The sequence below is a fragment of the Eucalyptus grandis genome, chromosome 5, assembly GCF_016545825.1.
Source record: "Eucalyptus grandis isolate ANBG69807.140 chromosome 5, ASM1654582v1, whole genome shotgun sequence".
Lineage (NCBI taxonomy): Eukaryota > Viridiplantae > Streptophyta > Magnoliopsida > Myrtales > Myrtaceae > Eucalyptus > Eucalyptus grandis.
Window position 1 is genome coordinate 56,909,940 of NC_052616.1, and position 19,265 is coordinate 56,929,204.

At 40.7% G+C, this 19,265-nt stretch overlaps 1 protein-coding gene and 1 pseudogene across 1 annotated transcript; one reads left to right on the forward strand and one right to left on the reverse strand.

The window, feature by feature from the left end:
- The first annotated feature begins 2,984 nt into the window (after positions 1-2,984).
- On the forward strand, positions 2,985-3,782 carry LOC104447452 (ubiquitin-like protein-NEDD8-like protein RUB3). Its single transcript, XM_039312108.1, has one exon. It carries the CDS (start codon positions 2,985-2,987, stop codon positions 3,780-3,782), a length of 798 nt encoding a protein of 265 aa, XP_039168042.1.
- Positions 3,783-17,495: 13,713 nt separating this feature from the next.
- Positions 17,496-19,265, reverse strand: part of LOC108953866 — a 101,446-nt pseudogene continuing 99,676 nt past the window's right edge.

The following is a 19,265-nucleotide window of genomic DNA, read 5'->3' on the forward strand; positions in this document are numbered from 1 at the left end:
CTTCATCCTTGTCTAGTTTTGAAGAGCTTGACATACGTGTCTCTGTCTTCTTGTAATTCTCCAATCCAAATTTCTTGATTAGATCTTTGGCATATTTCTCCTAGTGAATGAAAATACCTTTCTTCAATTGTCTGACTTGTAATCCCAGAAAGAAGGTTAACTCACCCATCATGCTCATTTCGAATTCATCCTACATAGATCTTGAAAATTTCTTGCAGAGACTTTCATTAGGAGAACCAAAGATAATATCATCTACATAAATTTGTACTAGCGGAAATCTTTTCCTTCTCTCTTTATAAATAAAGTAGTATCAACTTTTCCTTTTTCAAAACAGTTTTGAGTTAGAAACTTACTCAACCAGGCTCGAGGTGCTTGCTTCAGTCCATACAAGGCATTTTTTAGTCAGTAGACTGAGTCTGACTTTCTTGGGTCTTCAAATCCTAGTGGTTGTTCCACATAGACTTCTTCTTGTATGAACCTATTCAGGAATGCACTTTTCATATCCATCCGGAATAACCTGAAATTTTTAAAATAAGCAAAAGCAAGTATAATCTAATTGCCTCTAACCTCGCAACTGGTGCATAGGTCTTGTCATAGTCTATCTCTTCTTCCTGTGTATATCATTTCGCCACGAGTCTTGCTTTGTTTCTGATCACTTTTCCTTTCTCATTCATCTTGTTCCTTAAAACCCATTTCGTTCCAATCACATATTTGCCTTTGGGTTTTGGAATCAACTCCCATATACCGTTGATGCTGAATTGTCTGAGTTCTTCCTACATAGCTTCTATCCAGCTTTCATCAGACAATGCTTTTTCTACACCTTTTGGTTCTATCTCAGAAACAAGTGTTAAAGCACTGGACTCTTCTCTTCCTTTGGATCTGGTGCGAATTCCTTCATCAATGTCGCTAATGATGAGTTCTTTGGGATGACTTGACTTGTGCTTCCAGTTGTTGCTTGGTTTGAGAGTCTGTTGATCCTTTGCTTCGGTTGAATCTTCTCGATATGCTTGTTCCTGTTCTCTAAAAGTCTGAACCTCTTCGGGGGAAATAGACTTTGTTAAGTCTGGAACTGGTTCAGACTTTTCAAGTTGAGTATGATCTGGTGTTGTTTTGACCTTCAACTAAACTTGGAGCTAAAATACTAGCCATAGAGGATCTTTAGCTTAGAAGTAAAACACTTAAATAAGTAGGCACACAAGCTCTGATACCAATTGAAATGTGCTAGTATGAACACCTAAAGGGGGGTGAATAGATGTGAAGACAATTTTCGCAAAGAGCAGTAAGAATATTTTGCTTTTGAAATTGAGTCTGATGATCAGCAGACTTTAAAAGAGTTTAAACTTTAACTATAAAATTTAAAATACGAATAAAGTAAAAGAGTTCAGGGAAGAGAAAAAGAACACATAATTTATAGTGGTTCGGCTTAAATCAAGCCTACGTCCACTCTCCCACACTAACAGCCTTCCGCTAGTTTCCACTAAGAATCGAAAAGAATTTACAATCTTGTTATCTCAACTTCACAGTGAAGAGTCTCACTACTCCCACAAAGTCTCTCTTTGAGTCTCTCTCTCTTTTGAGTACAAATCTAAGCACAGTGTAAGGAATAACAAGTAAGTGGTAAGCTTCAGACTTTGTAATTCTTCTTTTCACACACTCTATCGAACAGCTTGGAGAGGCCTCCTTAAGTACTCCTTCGTGTCTTTTCTACCATTGGCACTTTCCAAAGGAATTCTTCCAATCAATCCGTTAAACAGAATCAATCAAGGAGATTTTTTGAGCCGTTTGAAGATTGTGATGAAAGCTCGTCAATCTGTTCACCCATACAATCAGGATCTTGGTTTCCATAAGTAGATTCTATCCAAATTAACTTGCTATCCGAAAAGATTTGATGTATCTAAGTTTATTTCAATAAAGATAATTAATCTCGTAGGTGATATTTCCAACTAGAAGATCATATATGATCCATACAAACCGAACCCTTGAAGAAAGAAAGATAATCCCGTGTCTGGATAAGTCTTCATTCTTCTCTTGCGTTTAGTCTGGAATTTGTTAGAGTGAGCACACTTTTGTTGAAGATAGACTTTAACACAAAAGTCTGGTAATCTTCAGAATAGAACTTGGATAAGTTTTATCAGCTTCAAAATAACATAGGAGTTTTCTCTAACACATAGGATATAAAAAAAGAAATGAAAATAAATGAAAGGCATCAAATGTTATCTCTCAACTCTCTCTTGGCTAATTCCATCTAATGATCTCGTTGAGACTAGACTTTGCTTGGGTCTTTCAACGCAAAATAAGAAAAGTTAAAAAAGAAAAAAAAATCATCTGTCCCAGAATCCAACCAACTATGGTGGTTTTAGCAATTATAATGGATACGATTTCACTATAATTGTGTAAGTGATTGGACCCATTTAAAAATTCCTTTAATTGATCTTTAACTTAGTTAGATATCACATTTCCCCGTTAAATCTTTGCCTCAAGCAACTTTGGTATATATTTATTACTTGATATTGGTTTTTGATTCTACAAAACAGACTGCGTGATGGCATCGACTGTAAACTACTTTACTTGTAGAATAAAATATTTCCCATAACGATTGTAATACGAGCAATAAATTTAGTGACTTTTGATATGGATTGCATACTCAAAATGGCTTTATGGCAAAATCTAGGGCTTAAGGGTAAGTTATGAATTTACACTCCATGTTTTGGATTTATCTGAATCCGTCATCATCACTTGACCTTATGCAGCATAAATCTTGGACCCAAAATAGTAAATTTAGGTTTTAAGCTATCGAAAATCGCATGTTGTTGCCATTTAAGGTTCGAATCAAAGGGATTTAAAAGACCTAGATGGCATTTTGTTTGTCAGTTAGAAAATCTCGCTGGCTGTTATCCTCAAAACTAATTTGTGGCTCCCCACTTTATTAGAAACCCTAGTGCTTTGGGCATTGTCGAGAATCACTATTTTTCTTTTTGTTTTCCATGGATGTGATCTTCGAGCCTCAAAGAGGAAGACCCTTCTCAATCGAAGTTGGTTACTTCGACACAGTTCAAGAGATTAAAGAGAAGATCCAGAAATACCAAGGGATCCCCATGACGACACAAACCCTAATCTTCAATGGCCGAGTCCTTCAAGACGAGCGTGATGTCGAGCACTGCGAGATCCTACAGAACTCTCACGTCCAGCTCGTCGTGGTCGACGCCACCTCGCCCCAAAATCCTAATAAGGCCGAAGAGCCCTTGCCATCTCCGAGCACAAAACTCCAGCTCAACGTGAAGAATGCTTCCTTGAAAGTGCACGTCCCAGTCGAGATCGACGTGAATGACACAGTAGCGCGGTTGAAGGAGAAGATCCACGAGATCGAGGGTGTGCCTGTGGGCCACTCGGCACTCCAGGTGTACAGCGTGGAGTTGCAAGACCATCAGTCGGTCAGGGAGTGCGAGCTCTTGGACAATTCCGAGGTCGAGGTCTTCGTGAAACAATGTTCCCCGACTGCATTGGCCGTGCCCGGCTCCTTCAAGAAGTTGAAGGTGATAGTGTTGCCAAAGTGCAGGACGAAGAGGATTGCGGTCAAGGTTAGCGAATCGGACAATGTTGGGGAGCTGAGGAACAAGCTCCAGAAGCTGCAAAAGTCGGACCAGCTACATCTGCCACAAGAAGGCTATTTCTTCACTTACAAACAGAACTTAAGGGATGAAGGTGGGTCGTTTAGGTGGCACCATATTGGCCAGGGTAACACCATTGAGATCTTCAATGGAAGCGTTACGGGCGGATCATAGCTTCGTTTTTATTTGCCCCCTTTCTAACTTCTATTCTAGTTATGTTCTCCCAATCTCTAGGATGTACACTTAAATTTTAGAAAATCCAAAACCTCAGCCACCATAATACACCGACGCACTATCACCGTATTCGACCACAAACGACCTCAAACCCCAGTTTTAAAACCATTGATCTAAGCCTCTCTCTCTCTCTCTCTCTCTCTCTCCCTCCCTCCCTCCCTCCCTCCCTCCCTCTCCCCCAACCCCTCCCCCGGGTCCGCGTGCGCACGCTTGCACAAACCAAATCAATGGAAACAATGAAGTTTCGTAATGGTCCTCGTCCTCAGAAGCAAAGATTTCGCAATTGTCTTCCACAAAAGCAAAGCCTAATTCTAAAATGCCTTACCAATGAAAAGTCTAGAACACTGTCAATCACTCCCCTTTACCCTATCACATCTTCAGTAGAATGTGGGCCTTTAAAGGGCTTACATCCAAACATCTGACTGGGGAATGGGGCAATGCTCGTCGATCTCCGGTGAAGAGGGTAGGCATGCCACGCTGTATGCATAGGGTTGCAATAACAAAGTGAGGGATATCCCGGAGAAATGTCGTTATTGCTCTCTTCCCTGCCAAGTTCACTACACACCAAACCTATAGGGGAGGATTTGCTTCAATCTAGCTTCGATTGTGTTTGGGTGGTGTATAGCACATTTCACTTTTAGATTCTACGAGTTACCCACTACCCACCCTCCCAAAAAGAAAAGGGTGTATATGTAGGTTCACTTCTATTCATTCTTGACCCTTAAAACACGAGTTCACTCTTCCCAACCAGCTGTAAAATGTCCACGAATGGGATTAATATCACACGTGGCAATTGCTTTGGTTTAGAGGTTATCCAGTTTTTCAATATGAAAGTTAGGAGAAGAGTCTTGCGAACCTCAAAGCCTGCTGATGAAGTTGCTTATAGCCTTGATCTTATTAAGGCTGGACATTTTCCACCTTTATCCTAAAGTAGCGTTTCCGTTCTCTTTCCTCGGCCAACCCCTCCTATGGAATTCTTTTTGTTGGAGAAAACTCCTTTAATGTTTTGAAGTTGACAAAACTTATCCAAAGTCTATTCTGAATGATTTCAGACTTTAGTGTCAAAGTCTAAAGACCGCCAGACTTTAGGTTCAAAGTCTACCCACATTGACAAATTCCAGACTGAACGCTACTGAAGTATGAAGACTTTTCCAGACGCAAGATTATCTTTATTTTTTTAAGGGTTCGGTTCGTATGGCTTTTGGATGGCTTTCTAGTTGAATATAGCACCTACATGATTGACTATCTTTATTGGAATCAATTTCGATATTCAAATCTTTTGGAAGGCAAGTAAACTTGAAAGGTATCTACTTATGGAAACCAAGATCCTGATTGTATGGGCGAACATGATTGACGGGCTTTCATCACAATCATCAAATGACTCGAGATCTCCTTGATTGATTATGTCCAATGGGTTGATTGGAAGAATTCATTTGGAAAGTGCCAACGGTCGAGACAGTAAAAAGGAGTATTCAAAGGAGATGTCTTCAGTTGTTTGAGAGTGTGAGTGAAAGAAAATTTTCAAAGTCTGAAGCTTCCTAGTTCCTCGCTATTTCATTCACTGAGCTCAAATTTGTACTCAAAAGAGAGAAAAACTTATGGTGTGAATTCGTGAAAAAGAAGTAGACTCTTCACTGTGAAGTTGAGATCACCAAGCTGTAAAATCTCTTTTGTTTCTTAGTGGAATCCAGCCAATGGGCTATCAATGTGGGAGAGTGAACGTAGGCTTGATCTAAGCCGAATCACTATAAACTCTGTGTTCTTATTCTCTTCCCTGAACTCCTTTATTTTGTTCGTAGTTTTATCTAACTGCTAAAGTCTGAACTCATTCAAAGCTTGTCATTTTCTAAAAGCAAAATACTTCTACTGAACTTTGCAAAAATTTTACTTCACACCTATTCACCCCCTCTAGGTGTTGTTACTAGCCCTTTCACTTTTGTTATCGATAGGATCCCTATCATCTCTATTCAACAAAGAAAAGAGGACCATTGTCTTGGGTCCATACTTAAAGGAAATTGAGGCTTAGACTGTTGGTGCGAGTTCCATTTCAGGCACATCAACTTTGAGTTTTGGTTCTAGGGTTAGCCTTTCCTTTTGGCTGAGTTAACTTTTTTCTATGTATCTTTGCCGCGTAAGTCGTTTTGCCAATTTGGAACTATATAGAAGCATGAATTACTTCTTCTGCTTCTGCGATTTCTATCGAAGGTGCATAGAGTAGCTTCATTGCTAAGTGGTCTTTCCTCTATCAGCATAGTTTATATGCAAATCAAATGATTTTTGAAGATGAATTGATCCCTTGTGCACGAGGTAGACGGGAAGCATCGGTAATGTGGATTCAATCCAAGGTCATCCCAGAAAAATGGAGCTACGTCCTTTCCCTTTTACTAGAATGTGAAGGAACGAGAGACCAAGAACCGCTCTCGTTGCTTACTCAGTAAAGCTTGGCCTCCTCTTCCTCTCTAAATCGCATATGCACCCTCTTACAGTTAAGAATATTTATGTTCCCATTTGGTTGAGCGTTTATTATAGGGAAAATTGTCCATAAAATCCTGTTTCTATCGTATAGCGGCTAATTTAATCCTAAACTTTTCAATATTACCAATTCAGTCCTAAACACTTAAACAACTTGTCAATTAAGTTCTAAACATTTCAATTATACTAATTTAGTCAGGTTAAGAATAACACAAGTGCCATAACTTTCGTACGAAGCTCACTTAAGTGTCATAACTTTTTTTTTCTTTTCCACTCTCTTAAGTATCACAAATTAAAAAAATCAATCATCTGAGTGTCATTGCCGATTTGCCTTGTCAGAAATTCTAATGTGGACGGCAATTGCCCTACGTGGATACACCAGTATTGATGTGGACAATTTTTAATTTTTTTTTATAATTTTTTTGTTTTGTTTGAATTTTTATCTTTATTTATTCTTTTCCTTTTATTCCCAGATTGGGCAAGGGTCGCCTCGTTAACGATGGGTGAGACCACGAAGGCCCTCGCCAAATTTGGGTTGTCGCGAGCAAGGCTGCCTTGCTCGGTGTGGCCGTGAAGGCCCTGGGCGAAGGCCATCACAACCTCATCGGACATAGCTGAGGTCGTAAAGGCCCTCGCTAGATCTAAGTGAGGCAGCCTCACCTGCAGCTACCCAGACTCGAAGGGTCATCGCAACCTAGCCCTTGGCCGATGAGACCGCGATGGCTGATGAGACTGCGATAGCCTCACTTAGGGCCTTTGCTACGGCAAGGCAGCCTTCACTGGTCTGGGGAGGGTTCGTAGCCAACAAGGATATAATTTAAAAAAATTAAAAAATTAAAAAAAAAAACACATAAGATGATTTGCCAAAAATGGCACTTAAATGATTGATTTTATTCCAAGAATGAAGATAGACTTACTTTAAAACAAACCATTATAAAATTTTTGTACAATCTCCTCTATCTTTAACCTCTTGTTTGCTATTTTTCATAGACTTTGGTACACTAGTGAATATCATCACATCGCTATCAACATTCAAATTCAGACTTTTGTGTTTTGGTGAAAATCATATACATATGCAGATTTCACTTGAGTCTGACAATTCTTGTCTTGAATTTTTTTTTTTTTTTTGGTGCCGCTAATTGATAATCACCTATTCACTTCCTTTAAGGTGACACTACTAGCTATAACAAAGAGGAAATTTGGAATGCAAATCTATGTACTACTAGCTATAACAAAGAGGATATTTGAAATGCAAATCTATGTTACTTACTTATTAAGCAATGAGCACATTCCTTCATATCTTTCTCTTTCAAAGGTAGAATGTTCTTTGTAGCGAGAGTTTCAAGCCCCTTCTCACTAATATGACTAAGTCTCATATGCCATAGTTCAATTAAAGAGCCTCCATTGCATTTATCTCCTCCTTTATCAACTTAGTTTGCATGGTCTTGGGTGAAAGTCTTTTTGCCCTTAACCACCACCATTGAACCTTTGATAAATGTCCATCATGAAATGAGGCTGCGGAATCAATAAATCAGCTAGAGTCTTGATATTAAGGTTCGCACAAAACATCGTTAGATGAATACAACATCATCATCGGATGCAACTGTCATTGTAATTTGCTTCTCTTCTTTCCTTCTCCATTTCTATCTTGGGATTAAAATCTCTTTGTAGACTTGCATTTTCTAGCATCATGTCCCATCTTGCTGCAATTATATCAATTCAAGTTTCAGTGCATCCGAGTTATTTACTACCATGCCCAATGTATCCCAACTATTAGGAAAAGTACCAAGCAATAAACGAAATCACAACTCATCTCCAAAATCAATTTCCAAATTTGTCAACTAATTCCCGACATCTTGAAATTCACTTAAATGCATATTGCTTCCTTCCTTGTACCACAAGTTTACAAGTCTTTTTTTTTTTTTTTTTTTGGTAAAGGTAAGATTTGTATTGATAAGATTTTGCACAAAATACAAGAAAAGCCTAGCACCAACAAAACGAACACTCAAAAGGACCTAAGTCGCGGGAGAGTGTAAGGGTGCCAAGGACCAAAAGACAAACAAACCTAAGAAACAAAAGACCAAGCCAAAACTAAAAACCCTCCATCAATGAAAGATAGACGGACTCAAGCCCTAGCTCCGTTGCAGCCTTCTGTTCTTAGGATTATCCACAACATTCTTCAGGTCGACGATTTATCTTTAACGGCCTTCTGGAGATGCATCTTCATCGCCGGGATGAAAAGAGTCTGATTTCGGAAGATGATATTTGTTGACACCTAAATTTTGGCGACCAGTTTAGTCATTTATCGCATAAAAATCAGAGATTAATTTTTACCCCTAAAAAGATATAATTGCATAACATATGGTCATTAGGAGCATATTTCATTTAATTGCATATTTGTTGGGCCGGCGGTGAATGGATGGATTTAAACTTTGGATAAGTGAATAATTCCTCCGCGGTGATTGGTATTACATTTACATGGGTGTCCTAAATTGTTAAAAGTTGATTATGAAATTTCGAGCACATTGGCACTGACATATTTGTGCATTTAAGGGAACGAATGCAAAGGAAGGACAACGTGTAAGCAGCCACCGATTCGTACATGGGGAAGCCCATACACGTGAAGGAAAATTATGCATTTGGCCGTGATTCGGTCAACGTGGGGGGCAAGAAATTGACCAATATTATTTTAAGAGGAAAGAATTTATGCATGATTCTCTGGTCCGATTCACACAATATGGGCAAATCGGCGGAATATTTCAATATGAGCGTAACCCTTCGAGTATTCGCGGCGGCCGATTCTCGTGTTTGCAGGACGTGACTTGGGCTCAAAAGGAAAAGATATATTTGCGTAGCTAAAGGTACAAGTTCCGAAAGAAAAAAAATCAAAGGAATATATTTCAATTCATCCACAATACGAAAGCAGATCACCTTCTCTTCCTGGGGATCCCATGTAGTCTGGCATTTAAAAGGAAGAGCTCTCATGCAAGTTCGGGGGGTCGGCACTAATATTCTAAAAGGCACGTTGAGAGATTTACACGTGAGAGAGAGAAAAAAGAACGAACTCTCTCTGCCGAACAGAGGAGCACACACAATACATTGAATACACGGCCACACGTTCAAAGAGTAAGAGACGTGAAGATCTTATGACTCTTGCCTGCTGCGGTGAGTCACTACTGCTGGGATCGCGCCTCCTTGTTCCGGTGTTCATCGCTTCAACCTAGCGAACCCCACATGACGATGGTGCCGTTGCTGCTTCCTTCCGAGTCAATCCAACGACGATTTTCTCTGAATCTAACCGAGCCTTGCACCAACGACGTTGATTCCCAGTTCAACCTCCCACGTTCCTCCTAGCGTGCTTATCTTGTCACTGCGTCCCTGGTGTTATCCTTGTTGTCTCCTGCACATCCGGACGTGTTGCAGCTTCTCATTGATGATGATGCCACCTCAAGCAACACACATATAACTCTTTCAATTGTCCTTTTACACCTGTCTAATGCAGAAATTTCCCGTGCGTAGATTCCCCGGTGTTTGAGAACGCTTACAGTGTGGTCTTGTTCTTATTGCCAATTATTCATCGCAGTTGTAGACACTTCGCCGAGCTGGCCACGCCGTTCATGGACACCTCATCCGCACGTCCTGCAAATAAAAAAGAAAAGGCTTTGAGGTCAACATATAAAGGAGAGCTTGGCTGGTGAAGTCAGAATTTTAAGGATCCACTTACTCAACGCATAAATATAGAGAAAGGAGGAGACTTTGAGGCGGTGGTCCTTGCCTTGTGGGGTTTAAGCCGAAAGAGACAAAAGAAAGTGTTGCTACTTTGCGGTTCTCTGGTCCAACTCAACGTTGCAGCCATCGCCGTGCCAGTCTAGGTGACTTGCGACATTCCCGACATTCCAAGAGCACCCTCGAAGCTTTCCCTAGGTCTGGTTCATGAGTGATCGTCTTGTGCTGGCCTCCTCTGCAACTTGGGAGAATTTCTACTTTCTTTTGCAGGTTATCTAAAGCTCACGCTGGTTGCTGTCGTGAGCACCATCGAGCGCCTCAAGCACCATGATCGAGTCACCGTTCAGCTGCGAATTCTGATGTGGTCTCGCTGCCCGTCCGGAAGCCATCGCTGCTCGCTACTGTGAACCATCGCTTGTCGTTCGCTGCCGTCCCGATCTGATTGTGTTTGGTTCAAATTTAGGAAGAATATCATCGATTAGGTAAGATGCACATCTCTAGCATATTTGCATATTTTACTACCTAATATATGTCTACTAGTATCTAACCTGCATATATATGAGTGATAGACATATCTCCCAGTTAGGATTTATTTCTTAATTCGCAACCGCATATAATTTTTATTCCATCTATAAGGCTTTAGATGGAATAATTAATCACGCGGAATAAAATTGATATTTTGATCTTTAAGGCTTAAGATCAATTTATCGATTTTATTAGCGAAATAACCAAGTTGAGTAGATATCGTTTCCAAATTTGAACATTGGATATGGTATCTTTGATGATTCTGAATGGCTCGGTGCTTGTCTCATCTTGATTGATTTTTTTTTATCTTGAAATATGTTTGAGTTAGAATATTGCATGATTTAAGGCTATTTGCATGTTTAGATTAAGCATTTTGTTTATCACGAATTTTCGAAATAAAAAATGAATCTAGGATGTTAGATTTTTGTTAGCTTAAATTGCATGTTTAATTATTTGACATTTTAAATTAATTAAAAAAAAAAAAAAAAAATCATCATGCATATGTAGAATTAGGGCATCATTTGCACATTTCATGTTAAATTTAGAATGATTTAGAAAGACTGCGTCTTAGGCTAGAGATTGCTAAGTTAAGATAATAGATTGGTTTTAATTAGGGTCCTTATTATAAGTTGGATAGAATCTTAATTTAGTTAGATAAATTTTTCAATTTGGAATTTCATAAAAAATACAAAAAGTGTCTTAGAATAAATTAGTTTCAATCTTTAGGATAGATTGCATTCTTTTAAGAAAAAAGAAAATAAAAAATGTCATGTGCATGAAATTTGGATTAGATTCATGAAATGCATGCCATTTAGTGATTGTTGCTAAGTCCATTTGATTAGAAATTGCATGTCATTAGAATTAGATCATTTAGTTAATATTGCATTGCATATTGCATGATTTTCATTAATTAAGTGAAAAAAAAAGAGAAATTGCGTGTTAATTAGAAATCATATCTAGGGTTGTTGATGTGAATTTTGATCTAACAACGCAGATGCTTTCGTTGCTATGAGGTAAGTCCTGCAATTTATTCATTACTTTTCTTGGGTGTTAAATTGATGGTTTGCGCACCCGTATGATCAACTCACATGTTAGGAAAATAGATTTAAAATTAATTCAAGTTGCTTGCCAAACATTTTTCAAAATAAAAGAGAAAGGTACCGAAAGGGCGTTAGAGAAATCTAGCGTAACCAAGTCCCCGAACTCATAAATCTCTGGTTCGTAGGAGTAAAGTAAAACTCCTGTTACTTTACTTGGGTTTCTAATCTACCCACCAAAAATAGATTAGTGGCGACTCCTAATTTAAAATCAATTACATGTTAAGAACTTGAACCTAAGTCGCGAATTGGTATGGGCTTGGGAGAGCCCGAGTTAAGTTTAGGCTTAACAATCCATTAGCCAAACCTTAGGTGGTCCACACCCCAAAAAATTGGTCGCGATAGCTTGATATTGTTACGCTCCTTCCAAATAATATAACAAAGAGCTCCATAACTAAACCGGGCAACACATCATAGAAGTTTTTGTCCGAGAAGCGTCTAGCCACCCAGTCCAAGTTCTCAAGCCACGATTTGTTGCGCCAAGATATATTAAATTTAGCCGCCCAATAGACGGCGAGATTGCCAAGGACATGACAAGCAAAAAATAAATGATCTACTGAATCCGGCCTGCATGAACAGAAGGGACAAATGGCAAGAGAGCCTACCAAATCGAAGCAAGCGGGCACGAGTCGGCAACCTGTTGCGGGTGATAAGCCACAAATGTGTCTGGTATCTATGCGGCATAGTAGAACTCCAAACGAAAGAAGACCAGGGAACAACGTTGCCTCTAGGTCTCAAAAGATCCCAAGCAGAGGCTGTAGAGAAGCGGCCCGAGGGATGATGAATCCACTGGATTCGGTCTTCACTCTGGTTGAAGATAGGAAGGGGATCCCACCAACCAGCCAAGATGTTAATAACATACCAGCCCATCGGAGATGAGAAGGCGTCAGCTACGGAAGCAACCCGAGATATGCCCGAACGATATATATCCTGGTTGGAAAATACCTTATAAAGCGGACCATTGATGTGCCACGGATCAAACCAGAACGAAGCAGTTCGACCATTGCCAATTTTCCATCTAAAATGTTGTTGATACAAGTCCCGGAGACGGAGGAGCTTTTTCCAGGCCCAAGAACAATGAGTCGGAATAGGGACCACCCAAAAGTTCTTGCGGTTTAAGAAAGTGGAGTGAATCCACTTGCACCAAAGTGATTCTTTATCTGAGAAGAGAATCCAAATGTGTTTAAGCATCGAGGCCATGTTGTTCTCCTTTAACGACCGAATTCCAAGCCCACCTTCCTTCCTCGGCAAACATACATCACTCCAGGAGACTTTGGCCCCCCCAGGACCCATTATTGGTCCTTTCCAAAGAAATTGGCGAAAAATTCTTTCAATACGATCTAGCACAGCACACGGCAAATACACTCGCCCAATATACTTGAATAGAGTGGAGAACCGATTTTATAAGCTGGATTCTACCGGAAAACGACAAAAATCTGTGTGTCCAAGATTGGACTCGAGCTGTAATTGCATTTACCAAAGCCATACAATCCGCCTTTGCTAATCTCGAGGAAATAACGGGGACCAAGATACCAAAAGGGAAGGGTACCAACCTGGAAGCCTAGCTTGTTCAAGATGTCATTGCGCAAAGTAGGCGATCCACCGGATAGATATACCTCACTCTTGCTCACATTCGGCGCCAAACCGCTCCAATTAGAAAAGGAGTCAATCCCAGCCTTCAACAGATCCACAGAGGCAATGCTTGCTTCTGAGAATAAGAGCACATCATCGGCAAAAAATAGATGGGAAAGCCTGGAAGATTTACACCGCCAAAAGAACCGAAACGAGGGGTGGCTGGTTTGGATATCCAGCAAACCGGTAAAAACTTCCATTACTAAAGTAAATATATAAGGCGACATTGGATCTCCTTGATGAATACCTCTCCCACTTGCGAAAAATCCATGAAGGTCACCATTCAAGGATATGGAAAATTTAGGGGATCTTATGCAAGCCATAATTCGATCAATAAAACTCTGAGGGAAACCGAAAGCCTGCATGCAAACTTCAATGAAGTCCCATCTCACCGTGTCATACGCTTTCCGAAAGTCCACTTTAATAGCACATTTGGCCCGATAGGGGTCATGGTGGAAGCCACTGAAAAGCTCTTGGGCTAGCAAAATATTATCACTAATGCGCCTCCCCTTGACGAAAGCGTTTTGGGGCAAACTAATGATGCTAAGCAGCACATGAGTCATCCGGTTTGCAATGAGCTTAGTGATGCATTTATATATAATGTTGTAACAAGCAATTGGCCGAAAGTCATGGACAGTTGAAGCATTAGGGATTTTGGGCACTAAAGCAAGAATGGTAGCATTAATTTGTTTCAATAGCTCGCCCGTTTCAAAGAAATCTCTAACTGCCGATATTACCGAAGCACCAACAATATCCCAAGAATGCTTGAAAAATTCAACATTAAATCCATCAGGACCAGGGGCTTTTCCTACCGCAAGAGAGAAAAGAGTTTCGTTGATTTCCATAACCGTAATAGGCCTAGATAGAAAACAAACCTGTTCCGCATCCAGGGAATGATTAAGAACAGCTTGAATCTCCTCCTTCACTGGACAAGACGAAGAAGGGGAAGCAGCCAAAAGATCACGAAAGTGATCGACGAACATCTTTTGAACTTCCGCCGGGTCCGAGGTGGTGACATCCCCATTGGTTAAGGAGATGATTCTATTTTGGAGGTGCCTCCTGTTCACGACTTGGTGAAAAAATTTAGTATTTAGGTCCCCGTCTTTCAACCAACGAACTCTAGACTTTTGTCTATAAAACGATTCCTCTTGGAGCCTTAAAACTGAAAAGGCTTGAATCTGTTGCTTTTCCGTCTCAACAAGGAAAGGATTCATAGGATTGGCTTAAATAGCATCTTGAGTAACTTGAAGAGCTCGTCTAGCCTCCGCAGTTCTTAAAGATATCTCCGAAAACGATTCCCTATTAAGCTGCTTAGTCTGCTTTTGAGGAGGCGGAGCTTAGCACAAAGAATAAACATTGGCGATCCATAGAAAGAAGAGGCCCACACTTCCGAAACCAGCCTGGTAAAATCCGGATGAGTCATCTAGTAGTTAAAGGACTTGAACGGCTTAGAAGACTTGGGGACAGGCATAATTTTAACAACCATCGGAGTGTGGTCCGAAATGCCCGGAGCTAAAAAAGAGGCTTCCAAGAAGGAGAATTCAGCATTCCATTGGGCATTAACCAATACCCTATCAATTTTTCTTTGCTTTCGGTTGGACCCTGAAGAAGTAGCCCAAGTATACCTATAACCAGTGTACCGAAGATCATCCAAACCAGCCTGAACAAGGCAATCTCTAAACTCATCAAAAGCGGGGATCCAAGCATTAGAACTACCGATCCTATCCGAGGGATCCCGAATAGCATTGAAGTCACCAGCAATGATCCACGGCGAAGAAGAAAGAAGACCACCGGTATGGACAAGATCCTCCTATAATAACCGTCTCAACACAAAGTTGTGCTCCGCATAGATAACCGAAAGAAATAAGGATTTTCTAGAGGCAAGCCATATAAGGCTACCATGAATAGCTTGAACCGAGGAGGCATTAACCAAAAAAGTAACCTCTCGGGGGTTCCAACCCACCCAGATTCTCCCCTTATGAGAGTGATTATAGTTGTTAGACCAACTCCAACCCGGAAGAAGAACTGAAGTAACAGAGTTAAAAGCAGCATGGGAGATCTTCATCTCAGTTTACAAGTCTTTTAAGCGGGGAAAATTACAAAAATCCTAAACTCATTACAATTTTCCAAATCAATCCTAAACCTTTTCTTTCTTTCTCTCTTCTTTTTTTTTTTTTTTTTCGATTCAATCTAAACCTTTTTACAATTATGCCGATTCAATCCATCGCCAAATTTGGCTAGCTAGCACCAACGTGGATGCCGGTTGGCACTAGCAAATGATTTTTTTAATAATATTTATTTTTTGAATTTTTTTATTAATTTTTTATTTTCTCTTTTTTTCCTCCTCCCTCCTTCTTTTTCTTGCTCGCGACCGACCATAGGGGAGGGCTGATCATCAGACTAATGCGGCCAGGCAGTGGCAAGCTTGCCTTGCCATCAATGGGCAAGGGCAAGCTCGACCAACCACGAGCGAGGCAAGCCCTCACCAATGGATTGACAAGCTTAATCTTGCCATCATTGGGCGGGCGAGCTTGCCCAACCACCGGCAAGGCAAGCCCTCACCCAATCCAATGAGGGCTCGCCTCACCTAGCAATGGCGAGGTGAGCCCTTGCTAGATCTAGGCAAGGTCAACCTAGCCCAGTGACGGGAAGGTCGAGCTTGCCCTTACCCAACAATGGCGAGGCAAGCTTGTTACTAGCCAACCACGTCAATCCAATGATCATCCCTCCCCCTTTGGCCGATCGCCGACATAAGGGGAAGAATGAGAGAGGAGGAAAAAAAAAGATAGAGAGAGAGAGAGATAGGAAAAATAAAAGAAAAATTAACAAAAAAATTTGAATAAAATAAAATATTATAAAAAGATCGTTCGCCAGCAATGGTCGGCATCCACGTCAACACCAACCGGCCAAATTTGGCCAGATGAACTTAATTAGCACAATTATAAAAGGTTTAGGACTAAATTGGCAAAAAAAAAAGAAGATTTATGACTGATTTGAAAATTTTGTAATGGGTTTAGGACTTTTTTGATAATTTTCCCCTTTTAACTAAAAATGCTTATTTTGTGTTCTCTCGTAGAGATTTTGTAATTTCCTTCACAATGTTTCAGCATTTTTTTAGCAACATGAAAAAAAAAAAAAAAAAACCATTATCATCAATCCATTATCAAGTAAAGCCGACCATTTTCTGATTCATGCGCTCCCATTCTTATCTTCCTTCTCTTTTAGCCCCATCACTATCAATGGGATCATACAAATCTTTATAATATAATATGTCTTCCATTCAAGACTTCTTAATAGAGTAATTCGAGGCATTTAACTTAAATATGATGCCGTTAGTTTCCTTCATTTAGCACTAGCTCTATTTCACCACCTAAGTCGAATATTTGTCTATTTTGGCATGTGAACTGGTCTCTACTTTGGGCCAACAGAGCCATATACAATTCTAGCATTAAAAATAAATAATAATTTTGACCAAAAAAAAAAAAACAGTTTAAAAAAAAAAAGAACTAGTATTTTCTCAGCCAATATTAGTGAAGGCCAGTTCAACGAGCGTAGAGTTTTAGAATTTTACCTTATCTTTTTTCCCCCCGAAGGTACTGATCTTTATATATATATATATATATATAGTAAAAATCTATCATAACCAAAACCAGTATTATGCTCAGCACCACCTTCCAGCACATATGCACCTCGTTACATTTAAGAACGTGTATTTATGTTCTTGTTTCGTCCGAAGCGTTCATCATATGAAAAACAAAGATCCGCTGTGGCTTCAAAGACCCGACTCAGAAGGAAGTTCGGTGTAGTTTTCCATGGCCAAAGGATCGTCGGTTGCAGCAAATTCACCATTCCATGGGATAATCAAGTCAATGAACAAAGGTAATGCTGAGCAAGACAAGACATTCAAGCAATCGAGCAAGAAGAGAAATGAAGAACCTTGTGAAGTTTAAGAAGCCCAGCGAAAAAGCTAATCGCTGCAACAGCCGAAGGAAGAAGAAAGCACCACCATCTCAACACAAGCATCCACGAAGAGAGACCAATGCACAGACAATAGATAGGATAATAGACTATTTATTCCATTGAAACTAGGATTTATTCACAAGCCCCACACGATCAGGAACCCATCGGCCCTGATTTCACACAAACACTTTCAAAGAAATTCATTCATAACAAGCCTCGTTTGTAAAGACACCAAGTTTCAAGCGGACACAACCACTTAGAATCCACCATGAAGACGGAGCACGAGGTGAAGGGTCGACTTCTTCTGGATGTTGCAGTCCGCCAGGGTGCAGCCGCTGGTCTGGGGGAACGCCTTCCTTGTCCTGGATCTTAGCCTTGACATTGTTGATTGTGTCGGAGCTCTCAACCTCCAGAGTGATGGTCTTGCCGGTGAGGGTCTTGACAAAGATCTGCATGTCTCCCCTGAGCCTCAGCACGAGGTGGAGGGACGACTCCTTTGGATGTTGTAGTCGAGGCGAGGGTGCGGCCCGTCCTCCAGCTGCTTTCCAGCGAAGATGAGATGCTACTGGTCTGGTGGGATCCCTTCCTTGTCCTGGATCTTGGCATTGACGTTGTCAATGCTGTCGGAGCTCTCCACCTCGAGGGTGATCGTCTGGCCGGTCAAGGTCTTGACGAAGATCTGCATGCCTTTATGGAGAGACGGAGGATGAGGTGGAGGGTCGACACCTTCTGTATGTTGTAGTCGGCTAGTGTACGGCCATCCTCGAGCTGCTTGCCGGGGAAGATGAGACGTTGCTAGTCTGGAGGATGCCCTCCTTGTCCTGGATCTTGGCCTTCACGCTGTCGATGGTTTCGGAGCTCTCGACCTCGAGGGTAGTGGTCTTGCCAGTGAGGGTCTTGACGAAGATCTGCATGCCTCCGCAGAGCCTAAGCACAAGGTGGAGGGTGGACTCCTTTTGGATGTTATAATCGGCAAGGGTGCAGCCATCCTCGAGCTGCTTGCCGGCAAAGATCAGACGCTGCTGATCCAGCGGGATGCCTTCCTTGTCCTGGATCTTGGCCTTGACGTCGTCGATGGTTTCGGAGCTGCCCAATGAGGGTCTTGACAAAGATCTGCACCTGCAAAGCCAACAAAACACGAATTTGAGCCTTCCTTTTGACCGTGGGAACTAAGAAATCAAGAATATACCAAGAACAAGAAACGAGAACCAGATTCAAGATCAGCAGATCGGGAAAAACCCATTCACAATGAACGACGGAAAGATCAGAGATCGAGAAGCCTACCTTGAGAGAATTCCGCTAGGGCTTGGAAAGAGAGAGAGAGATGAGACACATAATACCAACTAAAGAGTTCGTATTGGACTAGTGCCGTGGTAAAAACGATCTTCTTTTAGAGAACCCTTGCCCTTAGAATACGAAGCGGAACATGCTGCGTAAGTGGATGTACCCTAATAATAATGTCAGGTTGATACTTCATTAGCCCTTTAGCAACCTGTCTGCAAATAAGGAACAGGATAAGATGAGTATTCATCATCGTCATGACATAGCCTCAAAAGACCATATAATTAAATCAATATAAACACCTCTCTAACATTATGCGTGCATTCGAAAATTAAAAAAAAAAAAAATGCTTTGTCGTAAAACATAACTGCTTGATCACCAAGCATATCTGATTATCGTTCTTCTCTTCTTTAAGATGGTTTGAACAGTTCTCCCTTGACATTCCAAGTCAAATAGGACTCCTCATTTGTGACAAGTGATCTAGAGATCTGCCTTTGTTTATCCTATCAACTGACAGGACAGGCTCTAAAAGTAATTAACCTTGTCATCATTAATTCTTAAAACTTGAAGAATTAGATATAAAGGATAGGGAAGAGCTCCACCATTGGCTGAAGCAACAAGTTGCAAGTCTTCGAAGAAAGATGGTCAAAATTAATTCATCAATCAAAGAGAATCCTCCAATTGTCCATCTCATGAGATTACCCAGATAAAATAGTGCTGGTTCGGATAA

What these genes read in the sequence shown, in the direction of transcription:
- LOC104447452 (XM_039312108.1), top strand. Translation starts at nt 2,985, where the DNA reads ATGGATGTGATCTTCGAGCCTCAAAGAGGAAGACCCTTCTCAATCGAA.